The 17,075-nt window shown below is 45.6% G+C and overlaps 1 protein-coding gene across 1 annotated transcript in view; it reads left to right on the top strand.

The window, feature by feature from the left end:
- LOC133148672 (pyruvate carboxylase, mitochondrial-like) overlaps positions 1-14,946 on the top strand; it is a gene marked incomplete at its 3' end in the record, with an annotated part of 92,493 nt that extends 77,547 nt beyond the window's left edge. Inside the window, exons 13-14 of the mRNA XM_061271645.1 lie at positions 14,608-14,752; positions 14,836-14,946. Coding sequence (XP_061127629.1) covers positions 14,608-14,752; positions 14,836-14,946 — 256 coding nt within the window. The remainder of the gene's footprint in view (positions 1-14,607; positions 14,753-14,835) is intronic.
- Positions 14,947-17,075: the final 2,129 nt, after the last annotated feature.

Genomic DNA, 17,075 nt, shown 5'->3' with positions numbered 1-17,075 from the left:
GTCGTGCGCATGCAAGCCTACTCATCTTTTTGATACTATCGCTTCTTTGTCACTCGTCTGTCAAACTCTGCTTCTCGTCGGACGAAAAAAACGTGTCGATAGCTCGGCGGTTGGGGGAAAAAAAAACGGATCGCAAACCAGGGGCCCCGAAAGTGAAGCCTCGAGCGACCGGGCCGGTACGGACGCGTATCATCAAGCAGATGGGGCAGAGAAATATGTAAAGACGATAAACAGGTGAAGGGCGCCATCCGTCACTGTCGCGGCCAGAGGAGGAGGAAGCGCACGGACGATTTGATTAGGGCCGTGCCGAGCTGTGCCGGAAATGGGTTTGTGGGAGGAGCCCCGAGACGCGGTGAAGGAGGCATCGCCGCAGGTGAAAGTCTGATTACAGTGGCGGGGCGCACCTTTCATCCGCGCCACTTGTCTGCTCACAGCGTGGCCTCGAGATAATGAGTGCACTTCCTCAAAAATACCGACTCGTTCCTCCAAAGGCGACGACGACACATCATCCTTGTTTGTTTGTCTGGCGAGAAGAAATGAAGCGCCGCATGATTGTCATTGTCCTTTTCTTCAAACTCTTTGAAAATGGCCGCCGTTGTAGCCCTTTGTGGAATCAAGACGGTTTCGTTTTCTGTGTTCTACTGCTCTTGGATGCCAGACACTGCTTTCTGGTGTCTACTATCATATAAGTGCTTTCAAGTGCGGCCTTTTTAAGCGCAGGTCGTCTTTCTTTTTCTTTTTTTTATTGCCGAGATAAGTGCGGAAACTAATATTATGTCTACGTTCCGTCGTCTCTGCTCGGTGGGTGGGAATGTTGCTCTGAGTGAGGCTTTTTTGATGTTTGGAGAATAGGCAGTGTGCCACAATTTGTGGGCAAGCAGATCATAAGCTTAAATTTGGCTTCGTTAACGCAGGGAAAAGTCAAGTCCAAAAAAAATGAAGTACTGTTCGTCTTCTCTCCGTACACTCGTGGCCAACAACGAGGCGCTCTAAAGCAGCCGTGCCAGCCCCGAGCCCCCGGTCCACATGCTGACTGTCAGCTCGGAGTCACCCTGCCCGCGCACCATGACGCGTGCACTCGTGGCAGACAACGAGGGGCTCTAAACCAGACACACCAGCACGGATCTGTTCCCACCCTAACGACGTCAGACGCCGGAGGTGTCCTCGACAAGGTCTCCCTCGTTAATTCCCGACCAGAAAGTCTCTGGGATTTTGAAATGTTTGCCGTCTTTGCAGCCGCTTCGTCTTGGAAAGTGTGCGCGGCTGGCGGGGGGATTTCACTTTTGTGTGCTGACGATAAACTGAAGTGGCAAACAACAGAGGTGACAGTGATTTTCTTTGGCAACTCTGTTGGCTCACACAGAACTTTACATGATCTGGAATGAAAAGCTCCCATTTCTCGCATGCCCTCGATGCAGCCTCGATTAGTGTGAGGCTCACTGTGTGTGTGCGCGTGTGTGTGTTTTGGCACAGGTTAGCTCAGCCCCCCCGAACAGCCCCACCCCTCCCCTATTTTGTACTGTCACGGGGCTGACTGCAAAGTATCATGTCAATGTTATCTGTCAGCAAAGCCCTGGTGTAAACATCTGTAAGACTCAAAGGCAGCTAAGCGGGAAAGCGATGGGCACAGTCGAGCCCTGGCACTCCGGTTTCGGAGAAACACTCGAGAGCAAAAACGTTAGCTTGTCGTTTTTCACCCATTGTGAGCTTGTCACCGGTGCAAAAAGCCGACTCCGTATTGTTTTACTTCATCCGACCGGATCGTACACTTTTTTATTTTCCCTTTAGATTCCTTATTTGCATGATCAATAACCGTACATGAAAGAGTTCCTGAAACGAACAAACCCATCAAACTGTATTTCGTTCATTTTTCCGCGCCGTGCACTCCGGTCTCGGAAAATAATTATTCCAATACATCCGAGTCCTCCACGGGCTGTTCCACATCCCCGCTTTCAAAGTTGCAGACGCACCAAAAAGTGGACGCGCTTGTGCCGACGCTCGTAAATTTCCATTTGCATGTATGAACTGACCTGCCACTGTGGCTGCACATTGTGTGCTTGCACTTTATTTATATTTTTGTATTATTATTATTTTTTATCATCGTCCTCCTCCCGAATGCAACCTAATTGTTACTACGCTACCGCATTGGCTGTCAATTTTTTTTTTTCTCCGGAAAAGCCATTTTGTGTGCCGCACGTTTGTACGTAGCTAAAAGCCGGAAATCAAGCTAATCTAGTGCTAGTTGCGAGCCGCTCACGCTCAATCGGAACCCCCGCAGGGCCAATGATATGGACCCTGATTTGCTGACAGCACAACTTGACAAAAGTAAATCTGAGTGTGTTTGTGTGTGAACACGCATGTACTACGTGTGTATATGTGGAATGATTCTGCTAGCTTCAAGGGTGGAAATCGTAGGAAAGCCAATAATTAGCCAATCATCACTCAGCTTCCAGCGCGGTCGGTCAATGACATGTCAACCAGGGCGCGTTTATGGCGGTGACGGATGTATTGACAGATGCTACAAACACACTAAACCGCACTTCTCTGCCCTTCCCATGACGAGAAGGATTACATAAAATCGGATTTCGACTCCACTCACTTTATTTTAAGCAACAACTTTGTCAAATTGAATTCTTAAAAAAAAAAAAGTCAAACAATCCTGTGTGTTTATTTTTTAGCTTTTTAGTCCACCGTCTTAATGCTAATGGTAAATAGCATCTTATGTTACAATGTTAAAACCCTTTTCCCATGAGAAGAAAATCGGATTTCGACTCGACTCACTTTATTTTAAGCAACAGGTTTGTCAGATTGAATTGTTCAAAAAAATAGTCAAAGAACTTTGTGTATTTAAAAGAACTTTTTAGCTCAGCTTTTTAGTCCACTTTCTTAATGCTAATGCTAAATAGCATCTGACGACTCCGATGTTACGGTGTTAAAACCTTTTAAACACAAAAGATACCGTAACACGTCTACAGACAATATTACAGTACCCACAGTCGTGTTCTGAGGAACAACTTTTATTTTTTTGCCGTACTGAGCTGAGAGAAGGAGGAGCCAAAAACAATGCAGTATGACAAGATGTTTTTTTTTTGTCATTCTGTTTTGATAATGTCTGCTACATTTACCCATTAAAATAGAGGCAAGGCATTTCAATGGGAAATGATGATTTGGGATTTGAATGTTTTACTATTTGGCAATCAAGTACCTCAAGGCACCACCAAATCCTTTTTATAATGTATTTGTACTTAGGTCACTGCGGCTCTCGCTCTAAAAAGAAAAAAAAAAACAATTCTTTATTTCATTGATATTATAATCGAGCAATTGATGGCTGTTAAATTTCTTATTGTGCTGTATTCAGTCATATAATGGCACAATAATTCAGCTCCTCGTTTAGGAATCTTTTATTTGGCACCCATGTCACTCACCACCCACTAGAGCCTCAGTCGCTCGCTTTCTTTAGTCTCTCTCTTCCAAAGCATCCCTCCGTCTGTCAGCCACGGTTGCCGTGGTTACACTTTTTTCTGCTCATCAGTCTCCTGTTGTGCCTCAACAGACTGTTAACATTTTAATTACTCATCCTCGCGACCTCGCCGCAGTAAAGCAAACCAGCCCGTCGTGTTAGCTTAGCTCTGCTTTTGCTTTTGAATAAACAAACTATTGCGCCAAGCATTTCCCCGCTCCGAACAAGTCCTCCGTTCACATGCCCGGCTGCCATTTCCACCCCTCGTGCTGGTCTCATCCTCCAGTCGCTCGCCGGTCCGCTCATTTTGACAGCAAGCGTCCCCATCTGCTGGCGTCTCGGAATGGCAGACGCCCTCGCCAACGGTGACGGGATAATTGAAGGAATGACAAATGCTCGTGGCGCTCCAGCCATATGACGCTTACCCTAAATGTATCACCAGCATGCAAGCGAAGCCAATTAGTGTTCGCTGTGCATTCACGCCAAGGCGCTGCATGCCTTTTGAGTCAGGTATACAACTCGACCCAGGCCAACAAATTGATTCAACGCCAAAGTGTGCGCCTTCATGAAGAGCTGCTTCCTACATACGGAATCCCTTCAATGTTGTCCTATCGAGGTAATCAAATCAAATTGAAACGACGGATACAATATAATATCAGCTCCTCTCCTCAGTACGGCACTAATATTAGTCGTTCTTCGCAGAGGACAAACAATATATGTGTGATTATCAGTCTGTGTATTGCTAATTGCAAGGCTAATTGAAGTAGATGAACTCTTTCATTCATGCTTCATTTGTCTTTATTTCAGAGAAGACCAAAACATTGACTTATAATACGTCGAAAATTTTAAAATAAGTTGATTTTTCTGGAGTAAAAAAAAAACATGGGGAGAGGACCTTGAAGGAAAAAAAAAAATCACCGCTTATTAAATTGCAATTAAAAATTGAGGGGAAGCAAAAAAAAAAAAAAAAATCATCATTGCAATTGGATCATTTTTCAAAATTGTTCATCCTTAGTCAGGAGCGCTAGTAGATAATGACAACTCATCTTTCATGTCTGACTGCTCTCCTCATTCATCTTCCTACGATGTCAATCATCAAAATGTCTGCTAATGAATCACTGCTATTACACTCCTATCAATGAATCCTTCATTTTTTTTTGTACTCCTCTTTTCGCTGACCTCTTAGTCCTCATCATGTTGCGGCAACCTTCTCCCTTTTCATTCTCTCCGCATTATCGCCTCTCCTCACTTTATCTTTGGCTCTCTCCATGTCTCGCGGCCCTCTTATCCTCCCATACATCCACTCAGTCAGTTTCCTGTGTCAGCAGGCCAAATGAATGCAAGCGTGTGCGTTTGCGTGTGTGCTTATGTAAAACCCCTCCGAGTTTGCCGCCCGGAGCCCCAAATCCCCGCGCGGCGACACCCAAACGACACGCCATGCGAGATTACATTGAAGCTTGTGAGTCAAGTGATACAACATCTGGCGCACACACACATGCTTGCACACTGGAGGTGAGAGATGTTCTCATGGGATCTAAAAGCAGGAGAAACTTCAATTAGAGGTGTTAATGGATGGAAATTGAAAGGAAAAGCTAAAAAAAATAACCCGCAGGTGTAGGCCCCGTGCGCTTATGTTGTTACCAAGACACATGTGTTTATTATTTATAAGACAGCCCAGTGTGTGTTTTAAAGTCAGAACACAGAGTTCCTTTCCTACTCGGTCGGCACAGTCAATTGCTCTATGATTCAGCACAAGTGAGCTAAATGTGCATACATTGATTTCCACCGTGACTGGACCGGTCTACATCTAATGTGTGAGCCTGTTTTTTTTTTTTTTTTTTTTGGGTGTGTGCGCCGTGAAAATACCTGCCGGGCCACTGTTGTGATGGCTTCACACTGAATTCACATGTTGACCCACTGATGACGAGGGTTCGGTGTCTTGGTAAAAGACAATGGATGGGAATCGAACCCCTGACCTCAGGGTTGGGAGATCACCATTCTACCACTTATCCACGCCCCCTCACTGCTTCAATAAGTTACTTTATTACAAGCAATGTCAATGAAAATAGCAGCATAGCAAACAACCAACATGGGTGACAAGTTTGCCATCCACAGTCACGGTTCCGTCAAATTAAATCCGCACATAGTTGCACCCATGCTCAGTTCACAAAACAAGCAGGAGCAAAGCCAAGTGCAAATTAGCATTGTGAAGAATAGAGATTTTTTTTTTCTCATTGTGCTTTTTAGATAGGATACGAATGAATGGGCCGTCAAAATGCAATACTGGCTCCGATTAGCTGTTGGCTAGCAAATGCAAATCAGCAAATGGGGGGGGGGAGGGGGGATTGCGTGTGTGTGTGCGAGCGGGCGAGTGAGAAGATTTAGGGAGCACTTGTATCTTACCTTTTCTGTCTGTGCTGAACAATTGGAATCAGCTCCTCATGTTGACCAGGTTATTGACATTGTTTGAGTGTGTTGTTGTTTTGTGTGTTCATCACATCTGCCTCGGGTGCTGTGTGCTGCTCAGGGGGGGGTGGTCCAGTAAGCTTTGTGTGTTTAAGTCTGAAACCCGTTCTCGGTGCCCTTCTCGCCACACGCATCGAAAGATACGTGAAAAGCCAATCCGGGTTGGAGAAATTCCACAATATCCTCTTAAGCTTCGACCGCGGGAGGAAAAGAGAGAGAGAACCTGGAAAATTCCGAATTACTCGCCCGATCCTGGCCCGTTATTCCGAGATGGGGACCTCAGTTTGAAGAAGGAAGAAAGAGCGAGGGAGTGGTGGGGGGGGCAACCAAGAATCCACTTTACTTTAAATCCTCTTAAAGGCCTTTTTGATACGTGGCTGCCTTGGATGTCGATTTGTTCGGCTCGAGTTCTGCCAGGATTGGAATCCAAACGGCAGCGAGGCGTTTCTCTCTTCCCGGCCTGCGCATCGTCGCGCATCCCGGCCGTCGTCGCCTTGCTTATTTATTCATCGCCTCCTCTTGGGCTCCATCCCATCACGCGTCGACTTCCTCTTCCTCGCTTAGTTCCTGGAAGGACTTCCGGGGAGCGCCGCCGCTCGGCCTCCCCCTGGCCGCATTTGGCATCCGGCGACTCGGTGACCTTGGCCAGAGGGCGTGACAGGGAGGGGCCTATGAGAGAAGACATATAAGAAGTGTGTCCTGTTGTTGTGACACCTCCCCCCCCCCCTTCCCTCCCCGCTTTCTTGGGAGCAGGTGCCCGTCCATCATCAACTCCTCCCTGATGGCGGCGGTAAATCCTCCCCTCACCTCTTGGCAGCCTGTCTCCCTTACCTGTCTGTCAAGAGGCGATCAATAGTCCCGGGACCCCCTGAACGTCTCTCTGCAGGCTGCCCTGGTGTCGAAACGCGAGCGCACACAGTAGCGCATTCATGCGCGCACGCACACACACACACGCATGGGCGGGCTGATGAAACAACCGGCCTATTGATCTGCAATGTGAATGTCAGACAGTTCAAAAGTCCGCCCGCTCCGCTCCAGCCCGTCAATCATCTCTGACACCTCGGAGAAGTCGATTTTGGGATCATTTTTTTGCGCTCGAGCCGCACGCTCGCTCGCTCGCTGGCCGCCTTTTCTTGCCTACGATTTGCGTCCCGCATTCCATATGCGGCGTTCTTGCCCTGCATAGAACAATCCGTCTTTTTTTTTTTTTTTTTTCTTCTTCTTTCCTTCATCCCCCCTCCCCAAGGTGTTTATTTGCCACTTCAAAAGCACAATGGAGCTATTTTGCCTCCCTTCATCCTCTCTATACTGCTTTCATGCACCGACCCAATGCAACCCCCCCTCCCCCCTCTGTCCGAACCAGATGAAAAGGTGAAATTACTCACCTTGCTTTCCTAACCATTCCACCTGCCAACAGCGAAGCCGTCACAGCCCCATCTCGGCGACACGCTGGCGCTCCCTCAACTCGGCGGCGGAACAACACCCATCACTCTCTCCCTCTCTCTAACCCCCTTCGTCTCCCCCCTCCTCTTCACCGTCACTCTCTCTCTCTCTCTCTCTCTTTCCCCCCCCTCGACTGGCTTGCTCTGGACAGCTGCGGCGCTATGTCTGCCGCTCTTTGCTCGGGCTGCAGGCTGATTGAAATTTAAGTCGTGTTAATCCCAGAGTACAGGTAGTGAATGAAGAAGAAGGAGACGGCGAGCGTGGAAAAATGCCGCTTGTCCTCTTCCGAATGTCCTCGTCCTGCCGCTCTCGCTCTCTGCGTTCATTTGCCTCCCGGTACACTTGTTTTGACTCTTATGTTTTTCCGGCGCCTGGGAAGGAAAAGAAGACGGGACTCAGGTCCTTCTACGCTGGCGCCGATGTGTGACGGAGCGAGCGCGAGAGAGATAGAGATGTGGAGCCGGAGTGATGAAGTCGAGAGGAGGGGGGGGGGGGTGCAGACATGAGGGGAGGGAGAGGGAAGGCAGCAGGATGGAAATGGAAAATGCTGCGTTGGAACAATCCACATAATGATCAAGTCAATATTCTGTGTTGATTCTGTTTTACAAAGCTCGAAAGCAGCAAGGAGCAACTTTCTAATTTTGTGGAGCAATTTTTTTTTTGGTTTATTTTTGGGCAGGTTAGTCCCAGAGACACGAAGCAAGGTTTTTAATAATATGACAATATAACGAAAGCAGCAATTTTTTGGGTGTATTATGTAATCAACAGTTTTTATTTCATATATTCACATCATATATGGCGGCAAACTGGATTTTCTTATTTGAAAGCAAAGCTAAATCGATAAAGACAAAAAGGATACGATTTACTCTAATGTAATTTTGCGATCTCTTCAGAAGTCAAAATCAAAACTCAGGGTTTGGTTGTGAAAAGAAACAAATAGCATTAACGATATAAATATTTTAACTTTATAGCTCAAATTTGCTCTTCTCTTTAATGTGTCTGCGTGGTGCTCAATCACCCAAGCACTTCATTCCAAGTTCAAACACCCTCGCTGTGTCAATTTTAATTTAGCTTAGCTATTAGCATGGCCCCTGCCTTTGTCACAAAATTTCTTGTCAGAAGTGTAGCTTATTGAAGGCGATTTCTGACTTTGGAGCAAATCCGTCTTTAGCCGCAGTAGTAGCTCGCTGGCTTGTTGCTAGCTAACCGGTACAACCGGGTTGTGCGTCAACTTTGCAGCTGTTGACGTTAGCTCAACCCAGCTCAGCGAAGCTTTTTGGAACAAAACGGAAGAGGCGCATAAATACATCATGTTGGATGGCATCCATTCAAATATATACGTGCTCGGTGCCGTCGAGCTGCTTATAGTAGTTAGCGATGCGGTTTATTTTTAGTTGTACTTGGAGGACTAGCATGACGGACATATGGAGGAAGAGCGTGAGATGAAAGGAAGACAAGCTCTTAGCGCCTGCAGCTACTCTGCGGCCGATGAGAGGGGCGGGGGGGGGGGGTACAGGAGGTGAAGAAGGGAAGAGCAAGGCCGGGGCTCTCCGAGGACGTTAGCAAGATAAGCGGGCGAGCGCAGGCTTGCCGAGGAATGGATTTCAGCCCAACACGTGTAGCTCGTATCAAACGCGTCTTAAATGGAATCTCGTGCAGGTGTGGCGGCAGAAAAGATGGAGATGAAAGTGAGATGGGACGCAGCACTTTGGTTTTGCCACGGCTCAATTTCTTCCGACTTCTGGTGCGCCTTGACCTCGCTTGATCCCCGTCCCCCTCCGACGGTAATTATTTGTCCGCCGTCAGGTATTTTTGGACCTCCCATGGCGCGAGCAGTTTAGATAGCTCATCCGGCCCAATCATCTCCAGCTTACGATGTTCCGCTTCACGGCTCATTGGCTGGCAATTAATGCGCCTTGCTGCAAATGTTACGAGGCACCTTGGTGTTCCGTGACCTCGGTATTCATGTGGGTGCTATTTATTATTTTGTGTGCATTCACCGATTTAACTAGACTTCAAAACCCGGGAAAGGGAAATGTTTTTATAAATACATTATGCACCACAATCCAATTTATTAATAATACCAATAGAAAGAAATTAAGTAATATTTTTTATCATTTTTTAAAAAATATTAAATTTTCTTATCAGAGATGTGATTAAACTTTTCTTAATTTGCCCTCATTTTTTCTAGCACAGTTTTTAATTAAGGGGTGAGGTCAGTAAATAGTGTTTTGTTTTGTTTTTTTTAGAAATGTCACAACACATGATAAAGCAAAATTAGAAAATGAAATGAAAGAAAGAACACTTTGCGAGGACACACACACACACACAGACACACACAGCCTTAGGTTGATCATGATTGTGCGCCCACACACACTGTTACTCAGCTGTGATGTCGGTTTGAAATTCTTTGAAGGCTGAAGGGCTGATCCCCCTCCATTTGTCACGATCCAAAGATAATGAAAGACAAGAACACACACACACATGAACCAGTTCCAAGTTCCGCCCTCTAATTTTGTCTTCAGAGCTGTTTACATGTCATTGTGCTTTATTTATGTGATGTGCATTCGTAATACGCTTTCCCAATGATTACCCGCTTACTACCGCCGCTGGGAAGCGGTCAATGGACTCACAAGAAAAGGTACGATGCTTCTCGTTTGTCGGCATCGCTCCGACTGCTAAAAATCTCCACTCACGCGCTCGGATCTTAGCGAAGAAATTACTTGAGGGAGACGGTGGCCCGTATTGGGAAATCAAAGATGCGAGCCAAATGTTTCCAAAGGAGGCTTGCCGTGCATAATCAACTGGCGGGATTTCGCAATCGGACTCAAGCCTGAAGAAAAGTGACGATTGGCCCTCACCTGCTGCTTTTTGTTGTTTTGACATTTTTCTTCTCACCAGCCAGCGGAAGGGAGGGAGCAAGTTTCTTTCTCGCGCTCATCAAGACAGCGCTGCTCGAGTGTCACACCAGCTGACATCTTTGGCATCCCTAATGGTGTCGTCGCTACGACATTGTGTCTTAAAGATTAGATTAGAGCTCCTGAAGAGTTGGCTGAAAGGTGCAACTCGAGAAAATGTGAAGCCTTCAAAACTGGTCATCTGCGGTTGCCCTGGCGACGACCTGACCGCACTTGATGTTTAATTATGGAAAATGGCGAGCGGTTATTTCTTTAATATCGCTCCGCCCGCTCGCATTAATTGGATGCCGGGCCGCACCTGGGGTGTGAAATGTCTGATGCCGGAACGCGAGGCAATCGTTTTTGTTGCCGCTCTTCACAACAGATTGTACGCTGTGTCACTTTGCTGAGGCCGCAGTAGCCGCTTTGTGAAAATGGAGGGCGGGGGGATTATTTTCCTCCTTAACATTTGTCTTGCGTCGCAGCTCAACACTGGAGGTGTCCTTTACAAGCGCACGGTTATCATAACACCCCAATGATGTGTTTGTCTCTTACGTGCAGGCCGGTCTTGTCAAACACTTTCAGGACCACGGACAGCTCCCCGGCAAGCTCATGTATTTCAGGACTGCGGATAGCTCCACTGCAATGCATCGCATGTTACATGCAATGCCGCTCTTGGCGAAGTTTTCAGGACCACGGACAGCTCCACTGCCCACTGCAATGCGTCGCATGTTACATGGAATGCCGCTCTTGGCAAACGCTTTCAGGACCACGGACAGCTCCACGGTCCACCGCAGTGCATTGCATGTTCCATGCATGCCGCTTTTGCCAAACGCTTTCAGGACAACGGACAGCTCCACAGCCCACTGCAATGCATCATCGCATGTAGCTTACTGCTGAACGAATTCTACCAAATCATTTTGTATGGCAAAAATACATCAGAACTACTCAAGAGAAGCTTCACCACACAACAAAAAAATAATTTTCATTCTGATAACGAGAATACCTGAAATTAATCTCTGAAGATTTGCAGTTCATACTGTTGCTCCCAGACATTTTGGATTAACCTAAAGGGACTTTCTCGTGGTTCACTATTGAGGAAATTAGTTATACTATTAACATGTAAAATGTTTGGTTCCACCCCTAATATACAAGTGAGCCCCCTTGACCATGTGGCCAGCTATTATTATAAAGTTGTTAGCAGCCAGCTGGGAGCAAGCAGTGCGGATTTTTTTTTCTGTTTGTATCCTCCTGTTTATCTGTCAGAGCTGGCGGTTAAGGCGTGACAGATGGGCGAGCGAGTGGAGACGGAGGAGAAAGCATGAATGACCCAACGGTGCCTCTATTCAGCTCCTAATCAGTGAAGGGAGCACAGAGCAAGGGAGGGGGGGGGGAGGCGATCTGTGATCCCCGGCGCGTCACATCACGCGCCACAAATCGACCTTCTCCTGTTTGGAGTTTCCCAGCATTCTGGATTGGCCTTTAAGACTGCATATATGCGACGCGGAGGTTTTCTGATATGTCGTCGTTTGTGGTTAAGGATTTAGGAGCGCTCATTTTTGAAGATGTTATCGGTTTGAATTTTTTGGGTGGTGTGTGCAATCGATATAAAAATCTGAAAGAAATGATGAACCGACCCATTGATCAGAAATGTCGCTAATCCCCAACATAGATATTCCGTCATAGTTTCAGCAAAGCCTCCAAGGTAGCAAAGGGTTGAGATTTCGTCAGTGACAATTTTTTTCCCCCAACCTTCAGGGATGAGAATTTTCCGCGGATCCGCGGATTTCCGTTTTTTATATATGGGGGGGAGCGGCCGGCTAGCTGGCCGGGGAAAGTTAGCCTCGGCGACTCTCGCGACAGCGTATCCCCCCCCGCCCTTTTTCTACGTTTTTTCACATTTGCCATTCTCATCCCTGAACCTTTGTATCGATACAGCTTTTGGTACTTTGCACTGCGGCCCTCGATTGCCGATTGCGACGTGATCGACGAGCAGTGAGAGGCAATGCGGCAGCCGTCTACGACGAGACGACGTAAACACAAGGCCACTCGCAAGTTCACGTCATCTTCTGGAGCTTAGCGATGTGGCACGGATACATTTTTGTGACTGAAAAGCTTGTGGTAGACTGTTGCGTCATTTGCATGCAGCCAGCATAACTCTGAGAGCTGTTTCCAAACGGATGTTACAGCGCATCCAAATCAGCGAAGGGGGTGTCTGTTGAGGGGAGATGAGTGTGTGATGTTGTGTAAAACAGGAGGGGGAGGGGCCGAGCAAGCGCGTGCGTGTATTGTAGCGTCAGGCATGTCAAGCAGCCTGCTAATGAACGCATTGATCTGATACAGCAGAGTGCAAAAGGACGCGGGCTCCCCTCGTATTGGTTGCAGTCATTAATAGCAGCAGCTTGTGTTATTTGTCTCCATTCATATTTCACAACATTGGGTTCGTGCGCACTCCATCTCATTAGAAACGGCACGGGAGCCGCCTCGAGCGTTGTTGTGCCTTTGCAAAGAGTCTAAGGCTCAATTCAAGTGTTTTCATCACACATCTTGCTGAGAATTGTGTGTTTGTTTTACTGTTATGGAAGTGCCGCACGTATTGCTGAGTTGTTAAATGCAATTATGCCTAATGGTGTGGCAGGGTTGGCTATTAATTGAAAAAATAAATAAATGTGTATTTATTTTCAAATGTCTTTATTATTTAATTAATTTATTTAAAATGTTTTAAAATGAAAAAGAATAATCAAAGTTGTTTTGATTAATTTAGAAATCACCATTATTTGTTGACTTCAAAACTTTTTTTTTTTTTTTTATTGAACTACCCAAACTCAGCTAGTCAGAACGACCATCGTCCCCACGTCCCTGCACGTCGAACACTTTCTTCTAAAAGACGGTATTCTTTTTGTCAAGTATAAGAATGACCTTGTCAAATATTGTATTTTTTTCCATATTATGTGAAAATATGTGTTTGTATGGCAAACGCATTCGTCAAAAACTGAAAAGCGGTAATAAAATGAGAATATACACAAACAAATTCGTCTGTGCACACATGTTGGCCTCTTAGGGGCAGGAAGTGCAGAAGAAAAAAGTTGTCATGAATTCATATTATTCTTTTTAATATATATTATAATGCTAATTGACAGTTAGCATGTCAATGAGATTTTTCATTGAATGTAGCATTAGCACTAGTGCTGTTTATAAAACGGAGCAAACCTTGTGTTTTGTGGATTGTTCAGCACATTTTCAATTTGAATGTTTGTGAGCTCGCGAGAAAACCCAAATTGAAACTCTTATTAAATTCTGATGAAATTTTCAGCCCGATGTTGTGGGGGTATTGACTAACTCTTTTTGTCTCTGTTTCGCTGTTTGTCTTTGAACGTTTTCTCATACGCCTCCCGATGCCGCCAGCCAGGTGGAATAGTGATGCAATAAAAGTGGACACAATCGATGTTTCATAGGTTGCATGTTTGTCCTTGGAGACAGTTATCTGCATGCGCGACATCCATTCTAATACGATTACCATCGGCTATCCTATAAATGCGAAGGAGAGTCATAGTCCGGCCGCGGCGTCCATCACTTTGAGTTTTGTCTTTCGGTCCACAACAGCTTGCGGCAGCCCAAAGCCGGCAGACGTCAGAGAGCCTCGTGAATCCCTCGGCTGTCTTTGTCCCTAGCTGGCCTAAGAATATAACCCCCCTTCCAAGTCCTCCTTTTGCCTGCGCTTCCACTTTTCCTCTCGCTTTCTTAACCCCGAGGTTTTTTGCGAGCTCCTACAAAGTGCCGCGGATGTAAAATCGCTCTCTCTCTTTGTTGTTTTTCATTTTTTCGCGCACCCCCCTAAAAAAACAATCCGCGTCTCATTTGTGTGACCCACTTGTGCATTTACTCGCCCCACAGATTGACCTCTTTGCTCTGCGGCGCTCTCTCGGGAACACTAATGAGTTCTGTCTTTTTTTTTTTTTTTGCGTGTTGCGTTTACTGCACCTGCTAATTATTGGATTCCTGAGTGACTGCGGTGCCAATTATCTCAAGTCACTCTCTCCAGGTGTTTGGGAATGCTAGCTAGCTAAATGCCAACATGCGTGCCTTGTCACAAAGTGTCCGTCTGATCTATTTATAGACTTCCTGTGTAAGACGCTGAGGCGTAAGCGTGGGTTTAGAGGGGGGACGCTTTTTACCCAATACCCGGGGGGGGGTCTTGGTTAGGGACCTTGCGCTGAGAGTGTGCTAAATAAGAACGTAGCCTGGTGTTATTTTTAAAGACCGCACAGCGGGTTGCATGCAAAGACACAATTAGCATCCAGCGACGTTTGTAATGTTTGTCTACCTTTCTCGCCGTCCTAGACCAACATCCCCTTCCTGCAGAATGTATTCTCCAACCACCAGTTCCTCCACTCCACCGTGGACACGCAGTTCATCGACGAGAACCAGGAGCTGTTCAACCTCAAGCCCACGCAGAACCGAGCGCAGAAGCTGCTGCACTATCTGGGTGAGAACAGGCCCTAACCACAACCTACACATTGTTCATGTGTGCGTTTGTTGATGCGGTGCGACCGTCTGCTCCGTTTGAAGGTCACGTGATGGTGAACGGACCGACCACACCCATCCCGGTGAAAGCCAAGCCGTCTTCTATTGACCCGGTCATCCCACCTGTCACCATGGGTATGTGTCTAAGCTTGGCTTCCCCCCCCCCCCTTTTTTACTTTTTTATTTACTTATAATGTATTATCATGTTAATTTATTTATTCATAATATTTATTTATTTATCTATAATAAAACATATTGTGTATTGTGATTATGTGTATGACAAAAATACACGAGAGAGGGTCTTGAAAGAATAATCGCATTTTAAACGGCATTCGTAATATTGAGGCAGAAAAAAAAAATATATACACAATTAGATCATTTTCCAAACTGGTTTCCCATTTATAGCATCGCATTTAAGGAATTTCTCAGTACGACACAAAAATGCAAATGCAGCTGTGCAGCTGTTCTCCTTTCTGACTTAACAAGTTATAGTGATGAAAACACAATTTGCAAATTACATAAACTGTATAAAACTATTGCTTAAGGAGAAAGGGTTCCCTTCCCTCTGGGCTTGGCGTTCTTAAATTGGAAGCACTTGTGGAACCTGAGGGCACTTTGGATAAAAATACTTTCTGAATGACAAATGATCTGTCCAACAGTCGAATGGCTTCAGGCAGAAAAAGCTTCTCTATAAGGTTCCGTTCGCTAGCCGGGCCGCTGCGTTGAGCGATTGGCAAATCAACAGGCGAGCGCGTTAGCATCCCGCAAGTGCCGCAGGACGGACGTAACGGTCGAGCGGTTTCAGCAGTCGTGCTCTTTAGCCTCGTCGTTCATTTACAAATTTGCCCCAAACGTTCTCAACGCGTTGGTTCGATTAACCAACCGGAGGTTCTATTTTTCAAATGAATAGTGGATGCCTTTCATTTTGCTACGTCAGAAATATGTCTAGACTGCAAGTCAAAGTGTCAAGTCAAGCCCTCGAATGGAGTAGATAAAAAAAAAAAGGTGTCACATGAACCCGTCCTTTGTCTGCTTTTATTTTAGCACAATTTTTTTTTTTTTTTTTGTCATACATTCGTTTGTTGCTCGTGTTTGTTAAGCATACACTGAAAGAAGACCTTGAAAATGTATTTGCTTATTAGATAGCAGTCGAGGAAAAAGAATAAAAATGAAGTCATTTCTCAAAGGGTTCAGCCTTTCTGTGGACACACTTATTTTTTTTTTTTTATTGATGGACCTGCAAACATATTGAGTCAGCATTTTTGAATGACTGTTATTGGATTTATTTAATTTTTGCTACCATGAATGTGTGCTTCATCTTTTGCATAGATTTCAATGACATTCTCAAGTCTCGGGAAAAGTATATCATTGAAATCCATCTTAGTGGTTCCCCATTCATTACCAGCCAAGGTTATTATAGCAAAGTAAGTAAAGAAAAGTAAATAAATAACTCAAATTGAAAAATATTTTTCTTTAACTAAATAAAATAGAATTAAACAGCTGTTCAGTGCATGTATTGAAAACTAAAATACTAAATACTAAAAGTAATAATACCTCATAAGATGAATGAAAAAAATGAAATAAAATAATAAAAAAGCGAAAAACGGTGAAAGTCAAAATTAACTATAATATTAATTTATAATATATTGATATTCCTGCACACAGCGGGTGTGTGCAACCTCCCGACGAGCGATTCTGCATTTCTGAAAATTCCAGCTGCTTTTAAACAGACCTCTCTCAGCTTGTATCAGAGTACCGGATTGGGGTGGGGGGTGTCTTGCGGGGAGCATCTCTGCTGGACTACATGAACCTAAAACCGAGTAATGAGATTTGTAACGTTTGTTTCTTTCATTCAATTGAGGAATTGCGGGCGAGAAGACAGAGATTAGTCCGGCATTATCACACTTTACCAAGGGAGAGCGACGTGGAAGGAGAGCGCGGCTCTAAAAAGAGGACAAGAGCGGCTTTGGGACGTTCCAGGCAATAATCCTCCCCGCATACACGGGCAATCATCGGCCAGGTGCCGACGTGAGGAGCGATGAACTGAACCAGCTCGACCGTATACGCACATTTTCCTGAGAGCGCCGCATGATTGACGTTAAAATGTAAACTTTTAGTCAAACTTCTCCCTGATGGAGGTCGTAAAATGGCCAATTAACTCCATCACCGCGCGCGTACGAGCTTACGTCGCGTTTGTGATTACAGTAATCGTAACGCACACGGTAGGCGTGCAACGCAAATGGATTTATAATGCGTGTTGTGGCGCTCTAAGTGACATTCTATCG

This window comes from Syngnathus typhle, unplaced genomic scaffold (assembly GCF_033458585.1).
Source record: "Syngnathus typhle isolate RoL2023-S1 ecotype Sweden unplaced genomic scaffold, RoL_Styp_1.0 HiC_scaffold_127, whole genome shotgun sequence".
Taxonomy (NCBI): Eukaryota; Metazoa; Chordata; class Actinopteri; order Syngnathiformes; family Syngnathidae; genus Syngnathus; species Syngnathus typhle.
Note: the sequence above shows the minus strand (reverse complement) of the source record. Positions and strands in the feature narration are given on the sequence as shown.